At 29.5% G+C, this 25,448-nt stretch overlaps 1 protein-coding gene across 1 annotated transcript; it reads left to right on the top strand.

Annotated features, from left to right (window-relative positions):
- The first annotated feature begins 5,788 nt into the window (after positions 1–5,788).
- LOC140441383 (uncharacterized) lies at positions 5,789–7,260 on the top strand. The gene is made up of 2 exons (XM_072532092.1): positions 5,789–5,975; positions 6,036–7,260. Exon 2 carries the CDS (start codon positions 6,136–6,138, stop codon positions 7,258–7,260), a length of 1,125 nt encoding a protein of 374 aa, XP_072388193.1. The 5' UTR covers positions 5,789–5,975; positions 6,036–6,135.
- Positions 7,261–25,448: the final 18,188 nt, after the last annotated feature.

The raw sequence follows: 25,448 nt of genomic DNA, 5'->3' as shown, positions 1-25,448 counted from the left end.
TCGGTAACTGTATGATCCTGCAGGGAGATGGCGGCTATTTTGCTGGATGTATTATGACCTTTCATACGTCTTATCTTTGACCACATTTGCGCGGGAGAAGTATCTTTTGTGATTGAACTAACGTATTGATTCCATGAGGCTTTCTTACTTTCTTTTAAAATACGCCTAGAATTGGCCCTAAGTTTTTTAAAATTTATTAAATCCGTGGTGGTACGGGTCTTCCGGAATTTATTTAATGCTTTTTTGCATTGTTTGACAGCTATTTTGCACGACTCATTCCACCAAGGAACAGGTTTCTTGGAAGGACCAATCGCGCATTTACCAATACATTCCTCAGCAGATTCAGTTAAACAGTTATTTAATAGTTTTACATCTGTATCTTTATCATTGTTAAAAAGTAATTCATCGGTTTTTCCCTTAATAGTGGTTCTGAAAAGATCCCAGTTTGCTTGAGTAATTTTCCATTTTGTTATAATGCTTGAAAGCATTTTTGACTGGTTAGAGATAAGAATAGGAAAATGATTACTATCATAGAGACTGTTTAATGTGTACCATGAAAGTAAAGGAAATATTCCGGGATTACAGAAAGATAAATCTATGGAAGAGAAACTACCTGATTGGATGTGAAAGTATGTACTACTTCTTGAATTTAGTAAGTTTATATTTACGTTATTTAGGAAATTTTCGATTGTTTTACCTCTTCCAAATGTGTTTTCGGATCCCCACATAGTATTATGTGCATTAAAGTCACCTACTAAGATAAAAGGTGTAGGAAGCTGAGAAGTTAAATCTTTAAGATCGGAACTTATTAAACAGTAGTTTGGAGGGATGTATATGCAACAAATTGTAATTTTGTAGGGACACCAAGCTGTAACGGCTAAAGCTTCGAGGTTTGTGTTTAGCGGAAATTTTTTATGGAAAATATCAGTGGAAACAAAAATTGATGCTCCGCCACTGGCACGAAGTTGGGTAGTAGCACGAATATAGTGGTAACCTATAAAATTTTTAAGTTGTCCGGAATATTTATCAGTGAAGTTTGTTTCTTGTAGGCATAGAAAGTCAGGAGAAGACTCAGATATGAGCTGTTCAAGGCGTGGACGACAGGGATAAAATCCGTCACACTTCTATTGTATCAGTGTGAAGGTTGAAATTAATATGTAGAGTGTTTGGATGTTTGCGAGGTTTGTGAACTATCAGACAGGTATTCTTTATCACAAGCTTCCTGGGAATTATCAAGACTGTTTATACTTTCAGAATCATCTGTTACAGAATGTATTTTAGTTTTAATTTTTTTAATTAAGCGTGTAATTCTGGTTTTTGTAGACCTATCTTTAAAATTAGGGTTTATTGATTGCAAAGTTAGAATGAGTGATTTAATATCTGTTGTGAATTTAAATGCTTCTGAGACAGGGTCACAGCTGCCGTAAGCGTTCTCGATAAAGGCAATTATATTATCAGAAGGAATTGCAAAAGCTTCTGGGTTTTGTTTATAGGCTTCGTGTATTGCTTGCTGGGAGTCAGTGGATAGACTGGGGTCGAGAGAAGAACTACGTTTTCGTTTCTTTTTTGTGTTGGAGGTGCTAGAGGAGCTAGGAACTGTTTGTTTGGGAGGAAACATAGTTTGTTCTGTTGCAGGGTTTCCCCAGATTGAAGGTTCTTATCGCTTATAGATGATACAGATGAGCGTGGCCTTTTCTGTGAAAGATGAGAACTTAAACATAGTTTATCTTACTTTTCAGATATTGTATCATTTTCGCAATTCTTTGGGGAAGAAGACAAATAAAATAAATTTGTTTGGGAGGGAGATGATTCAGAATGAGATGGAAATTGTGTATTCTGTTGTTGTGACGTTGATTCGGTGGGGGAATTTGAGAGGGAAACAGTAGGATTTTCAGATGATAATTTGTCAGATGAAGTATTGGGACAATTAGAAGCAACATGTCCTGATTGTTTGCATAAGAAACATTCCATTTTGTCCGTAGACAGAAAAATTCTATTATCATTGCCTTCAAAAGGAATTAACAAGGAGGTGTGAAGCTCAAAATTATCAGAGCGGAAGCTAAGGATGTGGGAGTATTCATCACCTGGAATGCCCGCTTTAAGAAAGGACACGGTTGAGGCTATTTGGAAACCAAGACTTTTCACTGCATTTTCGGCCAGTTCATGGGGAATGTAAGGAGAGATGTTCGAAATTAATATTCTTTTTGTTGGGGAGACAAGTTTACGAATACTTCAAATAAGGCGTCCGATTTGAACGGTTGGATGGGATTTCAGAAGTTGATCAACGAGATTTGAGTTCACTAGATATATGCAGATCCTATTGTTAGATATTCTGGATGCAAAGGAAATATTTTTTGGTCCAATGATGTCACCAATGGCTTTAACGTAGTCTAGAAGTTTAAGGTTTTCTTCTGCGTGAAGAACTATCGCCTGTTCTTTTTTTGGGAAAGATGGTTTCGGTGTAGATTTTGCAGATGTTACGTATGAAAGAGATGTAGTTGCTGGAATGTTGTTTGTAGCAGTTTGAAGGGCCATTGTTAAGGTAGAAACTGTAGGAGTATTGTATATATTTGTACTGTTCATGTAAATACAGACAGTAACCTAGTTTTATTTCTCTTCTTTAACTAATTTTGCTATCCAAATTTGTATTAAAATCCATTGAATTGGATGGCCAGCAAGAACCAGCAGACTGGTAAAACCAGTCTCTGGTATGCACTTTGTATAAATTAAATATAATTTATATGATTTAATAATATAACAAAAGCAATATGTACAAAACTTGTCCAGAAATCACTTTTCGAAATTACACTATTAAATCTAATTTAAACACTAATTACTACCGATAAGGCAAACTGGCTTTTAATTGTACTTGGCACACGTCTTACTCGTTCGAGTGATAGAACAGGAATCGTGAAACTTTTTAAATAAATGTGAAATATGCTTAAAAAATAAATATGAAAGGCACCCTTACAAACTTCCACAGTTAGGGCCATTACTTGGACAAAAACCGTTTGACATATTACACATTGACATTTTTCATTGTAACAAAACATTAAATTTAACAATAATAGATTTATTTTCTAAATATGGACAGTGTTATAAATTAAACGATCAAATATCCATTTTATTACTGAATAAACTTAGGCATTACTTTACGCACAAAAACTATACAAAGAAACTTGTATGTGATAATGGCACATAATTTAACTCAGCAGTTATAAAAGAATTTTTAAAACTCCATAAAATCGAAATTCATTTTACAACAGTCAATAATTCATCTTCAAACTCTCCTGTAGAACGATTCCATTCTACACTTACCTAAAAACTCAGGACCTTACGTGCCCAAAATCCTAATGATTCATTAGACGACATTTTAACACATGCCATTCTTATCTATAATCAGTCGATTCATAGTTCTACAAATTTCTCTCCATTTTCAATCCTATATGGACCTTATGAAGAGGAAATCCATTTTGATTTTGACCTTCCCGTATACCAAACGTACAATCAAAGACATAAAGAAGAATTACAACCTTTTATCAATTATATATATAATAAACAAAAAGAAAAAACGCAGCTGATATTAGATAGACAGAACGAAAACGCTGAGGAAATTCCGTAAATACATCTCTAAAAAACTTTGTATATTTCAAAACAAAAACATAAACCAAAACTACAAGTACCTTACTCTATAATACATCCAGACAAACAAGAAAAAAATAAAGATTTTATGTAAGACAGACAAACAAAACCCAACAAGTACACATCTTAAGTTTGTTAAAAGAACAAGAAAATGTACAGACAAAAATACTCAAGCTCAAACTTGTTCACAGGAAAATCCTCGCACTGGTCCGTCAACTCAGGATTCAGGAGATTCAGAATAATAGCTACTATGCTGCTGAGATAGGAAAACCAAGAGAAATCTCCCATTACCATAGACACTTCCTTCATATTTCCCTAGACAATTTATTGAATATAATAGAAACTAGCCCAATCAACCAATTCCAAGCTCATTTTAAGAAAACACCTCTCTCACTTCTCTTTCTCAATATAATCATATACACAGGGGCCTGCGTAGCGCAAGCGGTATGATGCTTGACTCGCAAGCCGGTGGTCCGGGGTTCGAATCCCACCGCCGGCAAGAACATCTGGACATTTTAAAAATGTCTATAGGCCCCAGGTCGACTCAGTCTGAATAAAAATGAGTACCTTGGGTAAAACCAGGGGTAATAATAGACGGTTGAAGCGTAGCACTGGCCATGTTACCTTCCTTGTATACCGTAGGCCCTAGATATAGCAGACTACCCTGCTATACTCCCAAAGCCGCGACAGCGGTATAAAACGGGAGACTATTATATATATCATATACACGAGCAAGCAAAAGATGATTTGCATAAGATCACTCGCAAACAGAAAAGAGGACTCTTTAACTTTCTCGGAACTGCCATTAAATATATAACAGGTAACCCAGATGCCTCTGACCTTGATCTATTAAAAACACATATTATTGCAATAGAAAATAAACAAAATGAAATAATCAAAAAATTTAACAATCAAATATCATATGGACAATCAATTAATACAAGATTCGATAAACTTTTAGAAAAGATAAATACTGATAATGCTGCTCTTGTAGCTGCAGTTAGTAAGTTTTCTGCAGATTTTAATAATTATTTGTTTTGCATAATGAAATAGTAAACATTTAAAATATTAACGACTTCTTAATAAAACTAATTAGAACCATCCGAAGACATTTCACTACCAAAAATAGATCCCATAAAACTATTGCCAGATCACCAGATAAAAATTGAGAAGTTAACGATTTCATATACTCATGGTCAAATTCAACCCCTCGAAACAATAGATGTTTTACCACCACTTTCAATGGGACTGAGCACCACTTCAATTGTTATACTTTTCTTTGTTTTAGCATTTTTAGCAATATTCATAATTAAAAAACGAAGAAGAATTTCCCAAATTCTATTTAGTACGAAACTCCATCCTGCCCAAATTCAAATTCTAAATAAATTAATTGCAGAAGTTACTAGGACTTCGAGGACGAAATCCGAACCAAAGGAGGGAGGAGAAATGTGATAGAAGCTCCCAGACTATCTAGAGTCAGCAAATTCATTCCGAAGACCAGAGGCTATAAAGAAAGAAGAAGAAGCCGACGATCATTATTATTAACTCTTATTTAGTTGTAGTAAATATTTCTGTAAATTGTAATTTAATTTTGAAAATAAAATATTTTGTTTGAGAAGTTCAAGTGCTTGTGACATAATGTATTTGTATATATATATATATATATATATATATATATATATATATATATATATATATATATATATATATAAATATTATATATATATATAAATATTATATATATATATAGAAAAGAAAAGAAATTTAATCTTTGCAGATAAGTTAAATAGTAAACTCTTAAATATTGGGGAAATCTGTTGTAACCTGAAATTAACCTCATGTTGTAAGTTTTTATACTAGTTTTATACAATGCTATTTAATTCTAATTTCATTGTATTTACTGATACCATATTTTAGCATATCCTGAAGAAGCAACGTGTCAGTCAATAATACCTAATACCGGTTTTAATCAACGGTCGTATTTTTTGCTATATATATATATATATATATATATATATATATATATATATATATATATATATATATATATATATATATATATATATATATATATATATATATATATATATATATGTAAAGAAAAACTATTGTTTTGTTTTCCTTTAATAATATCTCTATTTATATTCTCATTTTGTTACGCCACTGTCAAAACATTAAGTTCTTCTTTTTGTTTTTATGTTAGACATACTTGTGAGGTGTTTTGACAGTGACAATTCATTAATCTACAATTGTCAATTGTCTGGCCATTATTACTTTTGCCTGTAATTTGTAAAATTAGAATATAAGCTTTAAATGTTGTTTCTTTTTTACAGGTAATGTATTTGTTAATAATTATTATTGTACAAAAAATAATAAAGTTTACTTTTTTACAGAGAAACGCAGTTGAGTTTATTTTAAAGTTTGCTGATAAAAAACCTTACAAAACAACATTTTTGCTAACAGAAAAAGGTATAATAATTTTTAATTATCAAAATGGCAAAACTGAGATTTGAATTTACTGTTAAATCATTGCAAACAGATACTAAAACAAATATTATTAGCATAACCACAATTGAGAATGAAGAAAATGAAATTTTTGCAATGCCCCATGATATGCAAAATATTTCCTATCATGAAAAAATCCAGACGACAGCAGCTTTTCAGAAAGTAAAAAGGGCTCTAACAAAACGGGGTACTACAAGAAAAGTTTGGATTGCAGATGAAAATATTTTAAAAGTTTATATGGATAAAGATGGGAATATACAATTCAATGATTTTCTTTTAGAACAACAAGATATTCAAAGGAAAGAATCTCTAACATCCACAACTGGTATCCCACTAGATGCATTAGAACAGATCTTGGAGAGAGTTACAAAATCAAATGAAAAACAATTTATCGAATCCTTTAATAAAAACAAAGTATCCGAACAATTTGTGATAGAAAAATTTACAGGTAAAAATGTGAACGTTTTACAATGGATGGAAACATTTGAAAATGAGTGCACAAGATTACAAATAGATCAAAATATAGAAAAAATTGAACTTCTAAGATTATTTTTAGAAGGATCATGTGTGGATTGGTATAGGTCAATGCTTATAAAATATTCAATAAATTCTAATTGGGATGAATGGAAAAACAAATTTTGTGACACATATGCAGACAAAGGGTGGACTCCAGTGAGGTATGCTTTTCAGTTCAAATACAAAAATGGTTCCTTATTAGAATATGCTCTTAAAAAGGAAAGACTCATACTACAAATAAACAAATCATTAGATAAAAAAAGTATGATTGATTTAATAGCTATTGGACTTCCAAATTATATAGCTGATAGAATTGATCGAGACACTTTGAAAGAAACGGAAGATCTCTTCAATGAAATTAGAGGTTTAGAACACTTAATTAAAATTAAGACTTCAAAAACAAACGAAAAATGTTACTTTGAGAAAAAACAAGCCTGCAAACTTTGTGAAAAAGAAGGAAAAGGTTTACGCTACCACCTGGAATCAAGTTGCTGGTTCAGAAGCAAAAGTGATATTTCGAAAAATCAGCAGGTAAGAACTGTCAACAACCATAAATTAGAAATAGAATTAAATGAAACAAATCCAAAAAACTGTTAATACCACCACTAATTAGAATCAAGTTACTATTGAATGACACTTTAGAGATTTATGGAGTATATGATTCAGGAGCAAATGTGTCATTGATTAATGCAAAATTATTACAGATAAAAGCACATAATAGAGGTGACCTTCAAATAGTAAACTTGAGGACAATTAATGGTGTTAAAAAAACAAATGGTATAGTAACACTTAAGATAAAAATCTATGATATTGAAAAAGAAATGGATGTATTTATTGTAGATAATGAAAATTTCAATTATGATTTTTTAGTTGGGTTAGATTGTATTAAGAATTTCAGATTAATTCAAAATGAAGATCTAAGAATCACACAATACAACAACTCTAAAGAATTTGAAAATTTGTCAATTATTGATAATATGAGTATTCCTGAGTTTCCAGGTAACATATATTTAAATGCATCTAAAGAAAATATTAGTGATATATACAAATATGAAATAAATTTTAATGAGAGTATAAATACTGACAATTTTGAAATAGCAATTAACCATTTAGATTTAAATCAGCAATCAGAAATTGAACAACTGATTAATAAATATAAATCAGCATTTGCTAAAGACAAATATGATGTAGGTACTATAAGAGAGTATGAAGCTCATATTGACTTAATTGTAGATAAATACTGCTCCAAACGTCCATATAGATGTACCATTGAAGATAGAAAGGAGATAGAAAATCAGATAGCAGAACTTTTAAAGAATAATTTAATTGAAGAGTCATATAGTCCATTTGCGGCTCCAGTGACACTAGCATACAAAAAAGGAGAGAACAAAAAGACAAGACTGTGCATAGATTTCAGGGAACTAAATAAAATCGTTGTTCCTCAATCACAACCTTTTCCATTGATCGAGGACTTAATGGTAAAAACTAACAATTGTAAATATTTTTCTACTTTAGACATAAATTCAGCATTTTGGTCAATTCCAATGAGAGTACAAGATAAAGAAAAAACAGCATTTGTAACACAAGAAGGCCATTTCCAGTGGACTTGTCTCCCATTTGGTTTGAAGACGGCTCCAGCAATTTTTCAACGGATTTTAAGCAGCCTTATAAGAAAATATAAACTCTCAGACTTTACAGTCCATTATATAGATGATATCCTAATTTTTTCAAAAACCTTTGATGAACATATATTACACTTGTCCAAGTTATTTGATGCAATATTAAATGAAGGTTTCAGACTAAAATTTTCTAAATGTACCTTTGCAGAACAATCAGTAAAATACTTAGGACACATAATAGAAAATAGTTCCATAAAACCTTTAAAAGACTACTTGATTGCTGTGAAAAATTTCCCTGTTCCAAAAACTAGAAAGAATGTACGTCAATTCTTGGGAAAAATCAATTATTATCATAAGTTTGTTCAAGATATTGCAATAATTTTAGACCCTCTGCACAACTTATTAAGGAAAGATGTTGATTTTATTTGGTCTAAGGAGTGTCAAGAATCTTTCGATAAAATAAAGTCATTACTTTGTTCAGAACCAATATTAAGGATTTTCAACCCTGATTTACCAATTAATATATATACAGATGCCAGCATAAAAGGAGTAGGAGCTGTATTAAAACAAATTGATGAACACGGATGTAGCAAGCCAGTGGCATATTTTTCAAAAAAATTAATGGAACATCAAAAGAAAAAGAAGGCAATATATTTAGAAGGTCTAGCGATAAAAGAAGCTATAAAATATTGGCAACATCTGCTCATTGGAAAAGAGTTTATAGTATATTCAGATCACAAACCTTTAGAAAATTTAAACATAAAAGCTAGAACAGATGAAGAATTGGGAGACTTGACATTTTACTTATCTCAATATAATTTTAAAGTAAAGTATAATCCAGGAAAATATAACCAGGAAGCAGACTGTTTAAGCAGAAATCCAGTTTTAGAATCTCAAGAAAATACAGATGAAGTATTAAAAATAGTAAACCTGATCAATCTGGAAGATATAAAAATTGACCAACTCTCAAATATTGATTTGCAAAATAATAAAACTAAATACAGTTTTAAAAATGATATATATTATAAAAAGTCAAACAGAAAAGACAAAATTATTTTATCTGAAGCTTTAAGTAAAACATTGATAAAAAATGTACACAATACTTACTGTCACTTAGGAACAAACCAGATGTTAAATAAAATATCACCATTTTATACAGCCAAAAATATGACTACAAACATTAAGAAAATATGTGATAACTGTGATATCTGCATTAAAAATAAATCAAGACGGAAACCTAACTATGGTTTACTGTCACAATTAGGACCAGCTACATATCCATTTGAAATTGTCTCCATTGACACCATTGGTGGTTTTGGAGGATCTCATTCAACAAAAAAATATCTTCATCTATTAGTAGACCATTTCTCAAGATATGCCTATTGTTTGACATCAAAAACACAAAACTCTGATGACTTCATAAAGATAATTAAAATGGTAACACAAGATCACAAAATTAAAACTGTTATGACTGATCAATATCCTGGAGTCAACTCAAAAGAATTCAAAGATTTCCTACAGATCAATAATATCAAAATGATATTTACTGCTGTTGATGCACCATTTTCAAACGGTATCAATGAAAGATTAAATCAAACATTGGTTAATAAAATTAGATGCAAAATAAATGAAGGTGGCAGGAAAACAGCATGGACAACAATTGCTCAAAAATGTGTAAAGAAATATAATGAAACTGAACATACCATCACAAAATTTGCACCAAAATATTTAATAGAAGGAGAAAATATAAGCATCCTGCCACATGAATTATCATCTAAAGTCGCACATGCTGATCTCGAACTAGATAGAACAATTGCCTTAGAAAATACAAAAAAATCACATAATTATAATAAAAAGCAGTTCGATTTACATAGGAAGGAAATTGATTTAAACATTGGGGATTTAGTATATGTGGAGAACGGTAACCGCCTAAATAGAAAGAAGTTAGATGAATTAAGGATTGGACCATACAAAATATTAAAGAAGATTTCCAATTCAATTTATGAAATTGATACTGGGCATAGGAAAACAGAATCAAACTTCTTTCATATCACTAAGCTTACTCCAGTATTGAAAACAAATATTTAGTGAACGTTCAATATTTGTTTTAAAATATCTTCTCCAAGGGGGGGAGATGTAAAGAAAAACTATTGTTTTGTTTTCCTTTAATAATATTTCTATTTATATTCTCATTTTGTTACGCCACTGTCAAAACATTAAGTTCTTCTTTTTGTTTTTATGTTAGACATACTTGTGAGGTGTTTTGACAGTGATAATTCATTAATCTACAATTGTCAATTGTCTGGCCATTATTACTTTTGCCTGTAATTTGTAAAATTAGAATATAAGCTTTAAATGTTGTTACTTTTTTACAGGTAATGTATTTGTTAATAATTATTATTGTACAAAAAATAATAAAGTTTACTTTTTTACAGAGAAACGCAGTTGAGTTTATTTTAAAGTTTGCTGATAAAAAACCTTACATATATATAAAAAAACCTTACATATATATATTATTTATATATATATATATATATATATATATATATATATATTATTTATATATATATATATATATATTATTTATATATATATTTTTCAAATGATTTTTTCGACCGTACTGTTTTAAATATTGATTTAGAGTATCAGCAATCGGTCAGGAAATAAAACTCTATTTGTTCAGTCTCAATATTTCGTCACGATTTTGTGACTTCTTCAGGAGAAAACTGTAAATTTATTAGAATAATTAATGATTATATGTAAACAAAATGAATATTTTAATACTTACAACTATAAGAATGAAAATTTAAATTTTTCTGGCATATCTAAATAAATGACATATTTTTGTTTGATTTTATTAAGGAGTTATGGTAACCGCAATATGTTATAGAGTGAATTCCCGTTGTACAATTTTCAGCGAGTAGGTTAAAATAAACAATTACTATGACAGTATTATTCATTTTATAAAGTGGAAAGATGGAATTAATAAAATTGAGAAAGAATCAGGAACACGATGAATTGATCTATAAAATGTAATTGATGGTATGTAGTCAGTTACTGCAATACTGATATTTAGGAATGTAATAAAATTATAGGTACAGTTACTAGAGAATTACTATAATAAGTATGTGTTTAAAGGTTATTTATTATTTATGACATATTATCAATATATAATATGATAGATCTTAACCTTTAAACACATACTTATTATAGTAATTCTCTAGTAACTGTACCTATAATTTTATTACATTCCTAAATATCAGTATTGCAGTAACTGACTACATACCATCAATTACATTTTATAGATCAATTTATCGTGTTCCTGATTCTTTCTCAATTTTATTAATTCCATCTTTCCACTTTATAAAATGAATAATACTGTCATAGTAATTGTTTATTTTAACCTACTCGCTGAAAATTGTACAACGGGAATTCACTCTATAACATATTGCGGTTACCATAACTCCTTAATAAAATCAAACAAAAATATGTCATTTATTTAGATATGCCAGAAAAATTTAAATTTTCATTCTTATAGTTGTAAGTATTAAAATATTCATTTTGTTTACATATAATCATTAATTATTCTAATAAATTTACAGTTTTCTCCTGAAGAAGTCACAAAATCGTGACGAAATATTGAGACTGAACAAATAGAGTTTTATTTCCTGACCGATTGCTGATACTCTAAATCAATATATATATATATATATATATATATATATATATATATATATATATATATATATATATATATATATATATACAACGTGGTCCTTAATTAATTGTACAAACCAAAACCGTAAATTCTACACTTTAAAATATTACGATTTAAGCCAACTTGCTTTAATAAAATGTTGATATTAAGAAAGATACAGGGTGTTAAAGTGGAAATTTAAAATTCTATTTTTCGCTATAACTTTTACGTTTGTAAATATTTTTCGACAAAAATGTATAATTGGATGCTTTAAAGCAGGATAAATTATAAGTTTATACAAACTTTAATGTAACTGATAGAGGGCGCCACATATGCTACATGTGTGGCATTGATTTGCGCTTAACTTTTTTGCTTTTAAAGTTAGCTGTATTTGTGTCAAAAAATATTAAAGACACATTATTTTTACAAGGAAAAGGTATACTTGTTGATAACCTCAAAATTTATCCGTTTTAGAGATATTCGCATTTTATAAGTCAGCTGCATAATAATTCTTAGTTGTAATATTTGTGAGGTGAAGCACTGAATACCTGTAGATAAGCATAATTCACAGTTTATTCTTATTACAACAACTCAAAGATGATTATGTAACATTACAAAATTTTTATTATGGCTGCTAAATGTCTTATGAAAATATTCTTCATCTTCTTCTTTAGGTGCCGTGTCCGTATTTAGACGTTTGCCGTCATCATGTTTATATTTTCCCTTTTATATCGCTTCTTAAGTTTCTATACCTACTGGAGTTGTATTACTTTTTCCCTATTGTAAAATGCTGAAAACCCAAAATATGTGGTTTATGTAAGATGGTACACCACCACATTCTAGAGAGAAGGCAGTGAGAACATACTTAAATATAAATGTTCTGAACGTTGGATTTATCGTAGCAGTCATATTCCTTTGCAATGTGGTGAGATATTGATATAATTATTTATAATTATAATATATAATTATTTAATTTATACAAAATCCCAAAAGAATACTTATCATTCATTACGTAAATTAATTAATCATTTTTATTAGGACATTTAGAAACTAAAGCCCAAGTATTGAATACCACAGATGTGTCTTGTTTCATAATACTTCTGCTACCAATCTAACTTTAAAGACAGCATTTTTACAAAAACATCATCGTTGGCCTAATAACCGATATTGTTATAAATATAATAAACAGACAGGTAATTTAGTTCAGCATAATATTAGTTCGTTAGTTAATCATGATAGGCCATTTGTTCGGGATGTAATTATAGTTACTCGTAAGCTCTAACGTAATCATATAAATAAGTAATGACATCTATAGGTTATTCCGTGTTTATATAAGTAACCAATGAATCAAATACATCACAGTTTAACCTCTGCCACAAATAAGATGTAGTTCCATAATATACCATAAGGTTTGGATATGTATCCAAAAGAATATATTCATTCATTATACATTATAGCCACCACGTAGCCCAGAATTTAATCCGCTTGATTTTGGTGTATGGGGCGTATTAAAACAACGTGTCTATAAGAATCCCATAAAAATTCGCAACCAACTATGGGAAGAAATAAATACTGCAGCAGTTTCTTTAGAACCAATGATGCTATTTAACATGTGACGATCTTTTATGTAATATATTGACAAATGAATTAAAGAAAATGGTAGACATATCGAACACTTACGTTAACAAAAAGTTATGTTATTTAGTTTAACTATTTCTTAATTTGGTTTGTAAACAAAATGTTTTGGTTATGATTTTAATTTAACATAAAACGTAAAATGTTTGATGTAAAATCCCTATTATTCTGTTTTTGTAAAATCCTATTATTAATTATCCTGCTGATATATTTATTTTATTTATTATTTCGTTAACTATTGACTTTAGTTAAAGGTATTTTATAAAAAAAATTTGATTTATTAATGTTTTTGTCTATTTTTCCTTCGTTGCTTGGAGTAATTGCCTTAAATCAGAATTATGCAGCTGATTTGTAAAATGCGATTATCACGAAAACTGTTAAGTTTTAGGTAACTCAAACAGCTAAAAAGTTAAGTGCAAATTTATGCCACATATGTGGCATATGTGGCGCCCTCTATCAGTTACATTTCTACAAGGACACTTAATTTATACTGGGTATTTACAGATTCCGAAAAATCATTTACTTATTAACTATTTTTATTGTCCTGTTCATGGCGCAAACCCGAATTACGGAACACTTTATGGCGTATGGGAAAAAACCATCGTTAACTTCTATTCATTGTACCCGCACTTTCCACTTGTTATATTTATACAAAAGATTATTTATGACTAAGATTACCTTTGGTTAATTCCAGGCAGTTCGGAGTAATTTTACTTTCTATAATCTCTGAAATATTGATTTCATCGGACATTTATATATATATATATATATATATATATATATATATATATATATATATATATATATATATATATATATATATACAGATTGAACGAATTTAAAACGGAACATACAATTTAATATATGTCTGTTTGAACTGCATTTGAAATAGTGGACCAATATAAAACTTGGACAAAAATAAATCCATACCCGGTGATATACATTGTATAAAATATCGTTTAACTATCTGTCTCCTTTAAAGGAAAGAGGAGCTTGCCTAATAGTCGGAGAGATAGAGCCGAAATTTTGAACTGATCAGTAATATAACATTTCTCTATTGGAATATATTCATTGTAACTGGGTTAAGACTTTGTCTTACAGGCGGACACCCCTCGTGGTACAGGGGGTGGCTATATAGGGATGAAGTTGTAATTTTTTTCCGAAAAATTAACGATCGATAATATGGCTGAAAATTTGCCCAGAGTAAGATCTTGGTATAACTAGACGAAATCCCAAAGAGCGGACGCGAGAGTGGATACATAAGGGGTGGCGGACAGGGATTATATTGCAATTTTTTGGGGAAAAATTAACGATAAGTCCGCCATTTTCATGGCTCATTATTTAGCCCCTAAAAACTCTAAATCCAAAAGAGCGGACAGCTGGTTTGGTACAGAGAGCCATAAAACGCGGTCAAATGTACCACTTGCCTGCGCACTTTAGGTCTCGGTAACAATTTTCAAACTGATTTTATTATATTTTTATACCGATTGATTTGAAAATTTGTATGCTCACTTCTGTTACTATTCTGAAAAGCGTCAAGTAGAGTTTTCCTCAAAATTTTCCAAAAAAATTTCCGTAAATGAAAACTTTCGTAATTTTTTGAGGTAAAATCTAATTTGTAGAATCCTTTCGATTTTCTGTCAGTTATACCATAAATTTTTTCCAAAAATTTTCAAACGATTTTTCCGATAAAAAAAAATTTAGAAAAACTTTAAAAATTTCGTCATTTTTCTCACTCTCACTGATGTCATCACATCTTCGTCACTTTCACTTTCAATAATATCACATTCATTATCTGCTTCATTTTCAATCACTACTTCTCGAACTGATTCTGGCATCTGAGGTCCACTAAACCATTTGAATTTATATGTTTCATCTTCAAACTGCCAACCATGTTCTTCAACAATCAATTCTGTTGGTACTTTTTTATGAGCATTTGTCCAAATATTTGAAATATAATGGGCTCGCAGTAGATGTTAATGTAATTCATCTTGACATGGTGGTAAGCTTGAAGCATCGAAATTTTTTAGTTTTTTTTTTAAAGGCTCGTTCATATCATGCAACTTATACTGCCGGTTAAATAGTGAAAATCTGACATCGTTTACTTTTCTTTTTGGAATTGTTCTCGTCAGTCCTGTTCCATATAAGTGACATATGAAAGTTTCTAAGGTTTCAAAAACTTCATTACAATCGATGTCAGTTTCACTAAGTTGGATAAAAGCATCTTGATACTTATTACATTTAGCGCATGCGTCTAGAATTACTGATCTAAATGGAACGCGCATCATTATTATTTTAATATTTTAAAATAATAATGATTCAAAATTAATGTCCAAACAGAATTTGTAAAATTATAATTAACTAATGAAAAAAAATTCAATCAATTTGAAAGTTAAAAAAAATATTGAAAATATCTAAGTACAAAGTAAATTTCAAAACTTGAAAAATTGATAATTCCACTATTAAATTGGTTTTTATTAATAATTATTTGTAAAATGTTAAAGGAATTCTACAAATTGAATTTTACCTATTGATAAATAGAAATAATATATTTTGTATTTGATTATTAATGTAATAATAAATCAAATTTTTCTTATATCTGAACAACCATTATTTATGCAATATAAATTTAAAAACCTTTTTATTGTAATAAAAAATAAGTCAAATTACTATTTGTTATACCAAAAATATTTAATAGTTAACATTATAAAATTACTTTAATTTAATAAAATATCAAATATCAAACATTAATTCAATTAAAATTTAATTCGTAAAATATTTATATTTAAGAAAAAAATGTAATTTGTAAAGTAAATATGACTTTAGTTTGAAAAAAAAAAAACATTATCATAATATCATTTTAAAACTACAAAATATTCTATAAAAGATTCAGACGATGACGTAGAGTTTTATCAAATGTTTTAGAAAAGTTTTTCTAATTTTTTTTTCTTATCGGAAAAATCGTTTGAAAATTTTTGGAAAAAAATCATGGTATAATTTACAGAAAATCGAAAGGATTCTATAAATTAGATTTTACCTCAAAAAATTACGAAAATTTTCATTTACGGAAATTTTTTTGGAAAATTTTGAGGAAAACTCTACTTGACGCTTCTCAGAATAGTAACAGAAGTGAGCATACAAATTTTCAAATCAATCGGTATAAAAATATCGTAATAAAATCAGTTTGAAAATTGTTACCGAGACCTAAAATGCGCAGGCAAGTGGTACTTTTGACCCCGTTTTATGGCTCTCTGTACCGACCCAGCTGTCCGCCCTTTTGGATTTAGAGTTTTTAGGGGCTAAATAATGAGCCATGAAAATGGCGGACACATTACTAATCGTTATTTTTTCCCAAAAAATTGCAATTTCACCCCTGTGCGCCACCCCTTATGTATCCACTCTCGCGTCCGCCCTTTGGGATTTCGTCTGGTTATACCAAGATCTTACTCTGGGCAAATTTTCAGCCATATTATCGATCGTTAATTTTTCTGAAAAAAATTACAACTTCATCCCTGTATAGCCACCCCCTGTACCACGAGGGGCGTCCGCCTGTAAGGCAAAGTCTTAACCCAGTTACAATGAATATATTCGAATAGAGAAATGTCATATTACTGATCAGTTCAAAATTTCGGCTCTATCTCTTGGACTATAAGGAAGCGATAAGTGGTTTGACAGCATAATAACTGCTTGTGTAGTCTAGTTTTCACAGTGATTCTAGGCAACCTATTTGGGTGGAGTTTTGAATTGTTCTTGAATGAATTCAGAATCCAGCAGCCCGCTGAAGTATTGGATTTTTATAATATAATTATTTGACAACCTTTTGTTGGCCAACCACCTAGAGCGGAGTTGAGCCGAAATACATTGACTTCATATGTTCCGTTTTAAATTCGTTCAATCTGTATATATATATATATATATATATATATATATATATATATATATATATATATATATATATATATATATATATATATATATTTGGATGTGTTGGAGTCAATAAAAGGGCTATTAGTTAACTATTTTTATCTCGAGCTTTCAATTGTGTTTACAAAAGAGCTGCAAAAAATACAAAATATCTTACAAAGTTGAACTAGAAAGAAAAAAATTTTTTTTGTTAACTCACCAAATAAAATTAGTTTGGTTAATAAAATTGCTGCTAACATATTTCAAAAAGAATTATTATAAAAATATTCTTATCTAATAAATGTTTCTCTGAAATTTTAATATAATTTTCCTCTTCTTCTTTTGTTTCTATGGCTTTCACGTCATGGTGATACGCCAGCTCAATTTGCTGGTGACCCCGATAAAGTCTGGCTCTAAACCAACTCGAGGCCACTTACTTGTGCCTGTGCCAAATAATTTTGTAGGAAAAAAATCGGTTGCCTGTAAAGTCGGTTTTACGGGCGAAGATTTTACGTGACAACGTCTTTTTCTCGGTAGAATATTTATTGATATGAATAATAAAATAAATTGCACAATAGGAACAAGGAATTGAATGAAAATAAGAATTGCAAAAATTTTAACTATAGAAATATATATTTTGTTTACTAAAACATTGTACATGTAAACTTAAACTTAACTAATTTCTATTTGAGTGATTTTGTTCTAACAATTAATCAATCAATCATAGTTTACGATAATGAAATATTAGTGTACAATTATTTACCTTTATTGTTGTAGTTGTTGTAAATGTCGAATCTAAGCACTCCACATTTTCACTACAGACACAGCTGACGATACTTTAACCGCACGTGTGAACTTGTATTATGACGCTTTCTCGGTTTTCCAACGCCAAGAACGCTCGAGAAAGACAGAGACACAAGCACGCACCGATTCAACGCGCCTAATTCTCTAGTGCTGCGCGCGCAGCGGACCGATCATGTTTGAGTGGGAGAGAGACGCAAGGCATTCGCCGGTCCGGCGGGCCTCTCTCTCGTTCGGTGACTCATCGTAACAGACGTGAGCGGGCGTTACACTTTTTCATGAGTGACTCCGAGCCACAACCCAATTTAAGACGTTGTCACGTCAAAAAATTCATCAATAGTTAATTAATAGGTTATGTTAGTAAACACTACAAAAAGTATTGAGCATTGTCGATTACAAATTTAATTTATTAATTGAAAGGAATTTTATCAAAATGCTGACTCATTCTTCAGTAAGTTTATTTAATATAGAATATATAGTAATTGGTGAATTATAATTCATATAAATGAATTTTGTGTATAGGTCAAAACTCGGAATGATCCTTATCAAGCATTCAAAAAATATATGATTTAGGTTCTCTATTAGGCCACATTCACAGTAAGGGTTATCCACCAAATTCAGTTTGAAAAGATGTTGACTTGTTAAACAATGACCGGTCCGCATTCTTATAATAGTTGTAATGTGTCTCCTATCTTTATATGAAAAGTTTTGAAACCATGTCTTATTAGGAAAAATATTTTGTACTCTGTAATACTGATACGATTTTTTGCTAATTAAAGTTTTCCAAGTGATTTTAAATTTGGTTTTAATTTTATTCTTAATTATGGGTAACACGTCTTGAGAATCTAATTTCATATTCAAAGGAACATTAAGATCTATCCCTATTTTGGCCAGTGTGTCAGCTTGTAGGTTGCCCGGCATATCGCAATGACCCGGTATCCATGAGATAAGTATTTCAAATCCGTTTCTATTTGCAGATGTAATAAGATTTTTTGTTTTAAGGCACCAATAGCCAAAATCTACCGAAGCAGAAATATTGCTATTAATAACTTTAGAAATTGCACTAAGAGAATCAGAAAATATAATAACTTTATTGATCTGTCTATTAATGGATAAATTAACTGCTTGGTATATAGCCATGTTTTCTGCTTTGCATATGCACAGTTCATCAGGTAGTCTGGATGCAAATTTGTAATTGATACTAGGAATATAAATGCCAAAACCTACTTTGTTACAATTTTTTGAGGCATCCGCATGAATGAACTTGAAATCATTGATATATTTTTCAGTAAATATTGCAAATTTTTCTCTAATCATATATTCATTCTTTGTTATTTCGCAATTTAGTGTTTTTACTGGACTGACTAATGTATCAAAATCCATCTCATAACATGGAAAATTATTACCTTTATATTTTGTTAAAATATGGAAAAAAGTATTCTAGTGTTAAAACTAAGTAAGGACAGTTATCTTCATTATAAAAATTAGGTTTGATTATAAGTTTATTCCGTAAGATAACAAGGGATAAAATCAAAGGATGGTTTTTGATATTAACGATCTTACTTCAAAAATTAAGTAGCTAATATTAAACTTCTATGTTTTAAATCATATTGCGCCGATTCTGCTAGCAAAGCCAAGTGAGGGGTAGATTTCATACAACCTAAAGAAATTCTTAGCCCTTCAAAAAATATTGTGTTAAGTTTATTAATACATTTCTGAGATATAGGTCTGTATAAGAATGAACCATAGTCTAAGTGAGATCTTATTAAAGCATTAAAGACTATTAAAAGAGTCCTAGGGTCTGCTCCCCACCACACTCTTCAAATTGCACGTAAAATATTAATATTTTTCTTTGTTTTAACTAATATATTATCAACATGTTTGTCCCACTTAAGATAATTTTGAAAAATTATGCCTAAAAATTTAACTTGATCTTTTAATGGTATAATTGTGTTACTAAGTTTGATTTCTGGGGTAAAATTTTGCCGTTTTCCCTTCGAAAACCATACAGCTTTACATTTGTCTATAGAAAGAGATAGATCATGTTCTAACAACCATTCTTGTACATTGTACAATGCCATATTGACTTTATTAACCATTTGTTGGACAACTGATCCTTTAACATATAAATCCAAATCGTCAGCATACCCATTAATATTTATATCTTCAGGAAGAATAGAAAATAGATCCAATATATATATATTAAATAAAATTGTGCTTAAAGGTGAACCCTGGGGTAAAGCTATAGTTACTACAGACGGGCCCAAAAAGTCACCGTTAATGGATCTAGTATATAAAAGCCTGTTTTGCAAAATTTTAAAAATAATATTATTTATAGGACAAGGGACATTTAAATTTTGTAATTTATTGTAAAGTTTATATATATTCACATTATCATATGCTGATTTAATATCAATGAAGACTTCAAGGACTGAATGGGAAGATTCAAAGGCTTCTGAAATGAAGGTATGAAGGAGGGCTAAATTGTTGGCAGTTCCTCTACCTCTTCTGAAACCTGCTTGAGTATTTTTGAAAACGAGATTATGTTCTAAAAACCAATCTAATCTATTTTTTAAAATGATTTCTAACGTTTTTAGTATGCAAGAGGATAAAACAATTGGTCTAAAACTAGTTGGAAGACGTGGGTCCTTTAAGGGTTTTAAGATGTTAAGAATATTAAATTTTTTCCAATCGCTAGGTAAGGGTTCTCCTTTAAGACATTCATTGTATATATTTAGGAGGATTTTTTGGCTTTTAGAGGGAAATGTTTTATCATTGAGTAAGAAATATCATCAATTCCCGGGGCAGAATTTCTTTTATTGAACAATGTAGTGTCAATTTCAAGTTCAAATTCTTGGTTAGCGAGAAGTAAACGGAATTCAGGATAAATAGAAATTGATGACATATTATATAATATTTCTCTTTTAATGTTATCTGAAGGATTATAAAAAAATTGCAATTATTATGGTTTGAAATTTTTTTTACTTTATTCCATACGTATGTAATATTGGATCCTCTATTTAATGTTTCACAAAATTGTTTAAATTTATTTTTCTTTTTTAATCTAAGGTTACGCTTGGTTTGTGCAATTATATGTTTAACATACAAATAATTTTCTAGTGATGGTGATGAGTCAAATATGTGCAAAGCTTCCTTACGTTTCTTTACCCATAATGTACTTTCTTCATCCCACCAAGGATTGAATGGTTTACCCTGTATCCTACAATTTTTATAAGGAATCGAAACATCTGCTGCTTTATTGATAACTGACATGAATTGTTTGTAATTTATTATATTTATTGAGAAATTTACTAGGTTGTTTAATATTTCATCATAAAAAAGATCCCAATCAGCTTTTGAAGAATTTCTTATTTTATAATTTTTAACAAAAGTTGTATCTGATAGTTCAATGTCGTTGATTTTTATGTATGTATGAAAATGGTTACTATTACCGCAGTCTTTAATAATTCCCCATTTGGTACATAAAGCCAGATTACTACTCACGATTGTTAAATCAACAGCACTGATATTATTGTTGGGAAGCTGAAACAAGGTTGCTGAACCATCATTTAGGATGGTCAACTCGTTATCAAATATAAAGTCAACTATTTTTTTACCACCTTTATTAATTAAACATTTATCCCAAATTGGATGATGAGAATTCATATCGCCCATAATGATTAATTTTTTTATATCTAGGTTTTCTAACATGGAATTTAAAAAAGGCACTGATATTTCGTTATTTGAACTTGAATAGATATTTATTAGGAATATTATAGTAGATAACTACTTTATCTGGGTCCTCTTTAGAGACTAAATCAGTCAGAGTATCCCTATTTGAATTGATACTTCTGATGTTCCATTGAATGATTTTTATTTTTGTTTTTAGGATCATTCTAAGTTTTAACCTATTAATCACTATCTGAATAATTGTCTAAGTCCATATAGGACTTAAGGTTAGAATGGGAAAGAACAAGTTTTTGAACCATATTTAAATTATCTGGTGAAATGTTAATAAAGTTTATACATGATTTTAGGAAATCTTGTGAAGGTATTGTATCGAAATTATAATTACTATGCGATGCACTGGCATTCCACGCTGAATTTGGATTTACATTATATGAATTAGAAGATTTTGGTTCCGATTGGGAGGGTATTGGAGATTTAGATTGAGATAAGGCAGTTAAAGAAGAGTAATTCTCTGGTCTACCATTTGGAACATAAAGACATTCATCATGTGCATTTCTGTCATAACTTTGTTGGATTACTCTTCTTTTATTATTTGTATTTGATACTACCTGCTGAAATGTACTTTTCAAAGATTTGAAATTGAGTGTTCTTCTTTCTGATGGTGAAACGGTATTGTGTTGAATAGTTTTATTATTAAGGGGTTTTACTTTAGTACTATTACTCGGAAGAGACGGAAAATTTTTGAGTTGAAAATAAATTTGTCTTTTTCTATGTAATTTTTGGGAATGTATTCACTAGCTTCAAAAAAAGTTAAATTTTCGTAAGACATGAGTTCTTTAATATTTTTTTGACGTAAATATTCCAGACACGTACGCGCTGTTGAAACATGTGGACCTTTGCAAAAGAAACATTTCATAGTACAATCATCGGTATGTTTAAGTTCACCACAATTCATACATTTTTCTTTTGCCTTACAATTTGTTTTGGTGTGTCCAAATCTTAAACAATTGTAACATTGTGTTACTGGGGGAATGTAACCAATTTTGGTAGATCGTAAAAATTTATTGTTTTAGGCATTAAAACACCACTGAATGTGAACAAAACTGTACCTGTAGGTTCGTATGTAGTTGTATCCCATTTGACTACTCTCCTGTTTAGCCTTTTAGCATTCAAAATTTTAATATCGCTGTTAGTAGAACAACATTCAATAAGTTTATTTTCATTTATTTCAACATCTTTTTGACGTACAATACCTTTACAAGATATATAATTAAAAGGTATATAAATTTTATAACCTTGATCTAATAAATTTTTGTTATTTAGGAATGTATTTGCATATTGATAATTATTAAACTCTACAGAAATTCTGTTTGAACCTTTGCTTTTAATTTTATTAATATTATTTAATTTTAAATTAAAAATATCTCTTGCAATTTTTATATTAATAAAAGAACCAACTCTAATATTATTTATATTTGTTGACTCTATAAACACAAAAAACGGGCCAACATCTTTTTCAGAATACATATTGACAGTTGAATTTAATTTTTTATTTATATTGGGATCAGGGGGGGTAAACCCTCCCCCTCCACCTTATTTATAAAGAATCAGTCAGAAATGTCAAATTTTTGTCACAAAAAATGAATAAAAAATTATTTTTATCAAACTAAAATTCAAAATAATATTACAGCAAAGTACAATGCTCAAAATACCTGTTCAATTTACAAGGATAGGTTTGATTCTGTTCTATTTGGCACAAACACGCACCTCTTTTCTTCGTTGACAGTAAGTAGCTCTTTACTGCACAAACGACGACAGGAGAATGTGTAATAAAATTTTGAAAAAGCTTCTTAATACAAAAACAATTAAATTTATAAATAAGTTAGAATAGCGACCAATTACAATTAAGCGTCAATGTCATAAATGCCAACTTAAAATTTTTATTTTTGACAATTATATTGCCAGACAATTATATTGCCAAAAATAAAATTTTGTTTAAAAATTCTTTTTTGTTTAGTAACAAAAAAGAAGAGGATTTATTCACCATTGATATATGTCTGAAAAAATGTAACTAATATATGGAAAATTAAATCAAAATGTGATATTTTACTGGTTTCATATACAGGGTGGTCCGTAAGTAATTGTACAAAAAGAAACAGTATATTCTACACTTTAAAATATTACGATTGAAGCCAAATTGCTATAATAAAATGTTGATATTAAGAAAGATACAGGGTATTAAAGTGCAAATTTAAAATTTTATTTTTCGCTATAACTTTCATGTTTGTAAACATTTATGTATAAAAATTTACAACTGGGTACTTTAAAATATAAGAAATTATAATTTGATGCACACTTTGATGTAACTGATAGAGGGCGCCACATATGCTACATATGTGGTATAAATTTTTACTTAACTTTTTTGCTCTTTAAGATACCTGTATTTGGGACAAAAAATATTAAAGATACATTATTTTAACAAAAAAAAGGTATACCTGTTAATAACTCCAAAACTCAACAGTTTTCGAGATAATCGCATTTTACAAATCAGCTGCATAATTCTTATTTTAGGCAATTATTCCAGGCAACGAAGAAAAATAGACAAAAACATTAATACTTCTGAATTTTGGTATAAAACACATTTAACTAAAGTTAACAGTTAATGAAATATTAAATAAAATAAATGTATCAGCAGGATAAATAATAATAGGATTTGACAAAATAACAGAATAATATAATTTTACATCAAACATTTTACGTTTTATGTTAAATTAAAATCATAATCAAAACATTTTGTTTACAAACCAAATTAAGAAATAGTTAAACTAAAGAAAATAACTTTTTGACAAAGTAAGTGTTCGATATGTCCACCATTTTCTTTAATTCATTTGTCAATATATTCCATAAAAGATCGTCTCATATAAAATAGCATCATTGGTCCTAAAGAAACTGCTGCAGTATTTATTTCTTTCCATAGTTGGTTGTGAATGTTTATGGGATTCTTACAGACACGTTGTTTTAATGCGCCTCATACACCAAAATCAAGCGGAATAAATTCGGGGCTACGTGGTGGCTATAATGTATAATGGATGAATATATTATTTTGGATACATATCCAAATCTTATGGTATACTATGGAACTACATCTTATTTGTCGCAGAAGTTAAATAATTTATTAAACTGTGATGTATCTCGTTCATTGGTTACTTATATACACACGGAATAACCTATCGATGATATTACTTATTTATATGATTACGTTACAGCTTACGAGTAACTATAATTACATCTTGAACAAATGGACTATTATGATTTACTAACGAACTAATATTATGCTGAACTAAATTGGCTAAGTATGTGTTTACTATATTTATAACAATATCGGTTATTAGGACAACGATGATTTGTTGTAAAAATGCTGAGTTTTTCAGGTTAGATTT

Source organism: Diabrotica undecimpunctata, chromosome 5 (genome assembly GCF_040954645.1).
Source record: "Diabrotica undecimpunctata isolate CICGRU chromosome 5, icDiaUnde3, whole genome shotgun sequence".
Lineage (NCBI taxonomy): Eukaryota > Metazoa > Arthropoda > Insecta > Coleoptera > Chrysomelidae > Diabrotica > Diabrotica undecimpunctata.
Note: the sequence above shows the minus strand (reverse complement) of the source record. Positions and strands in the feature narration are given on the sequence as shown.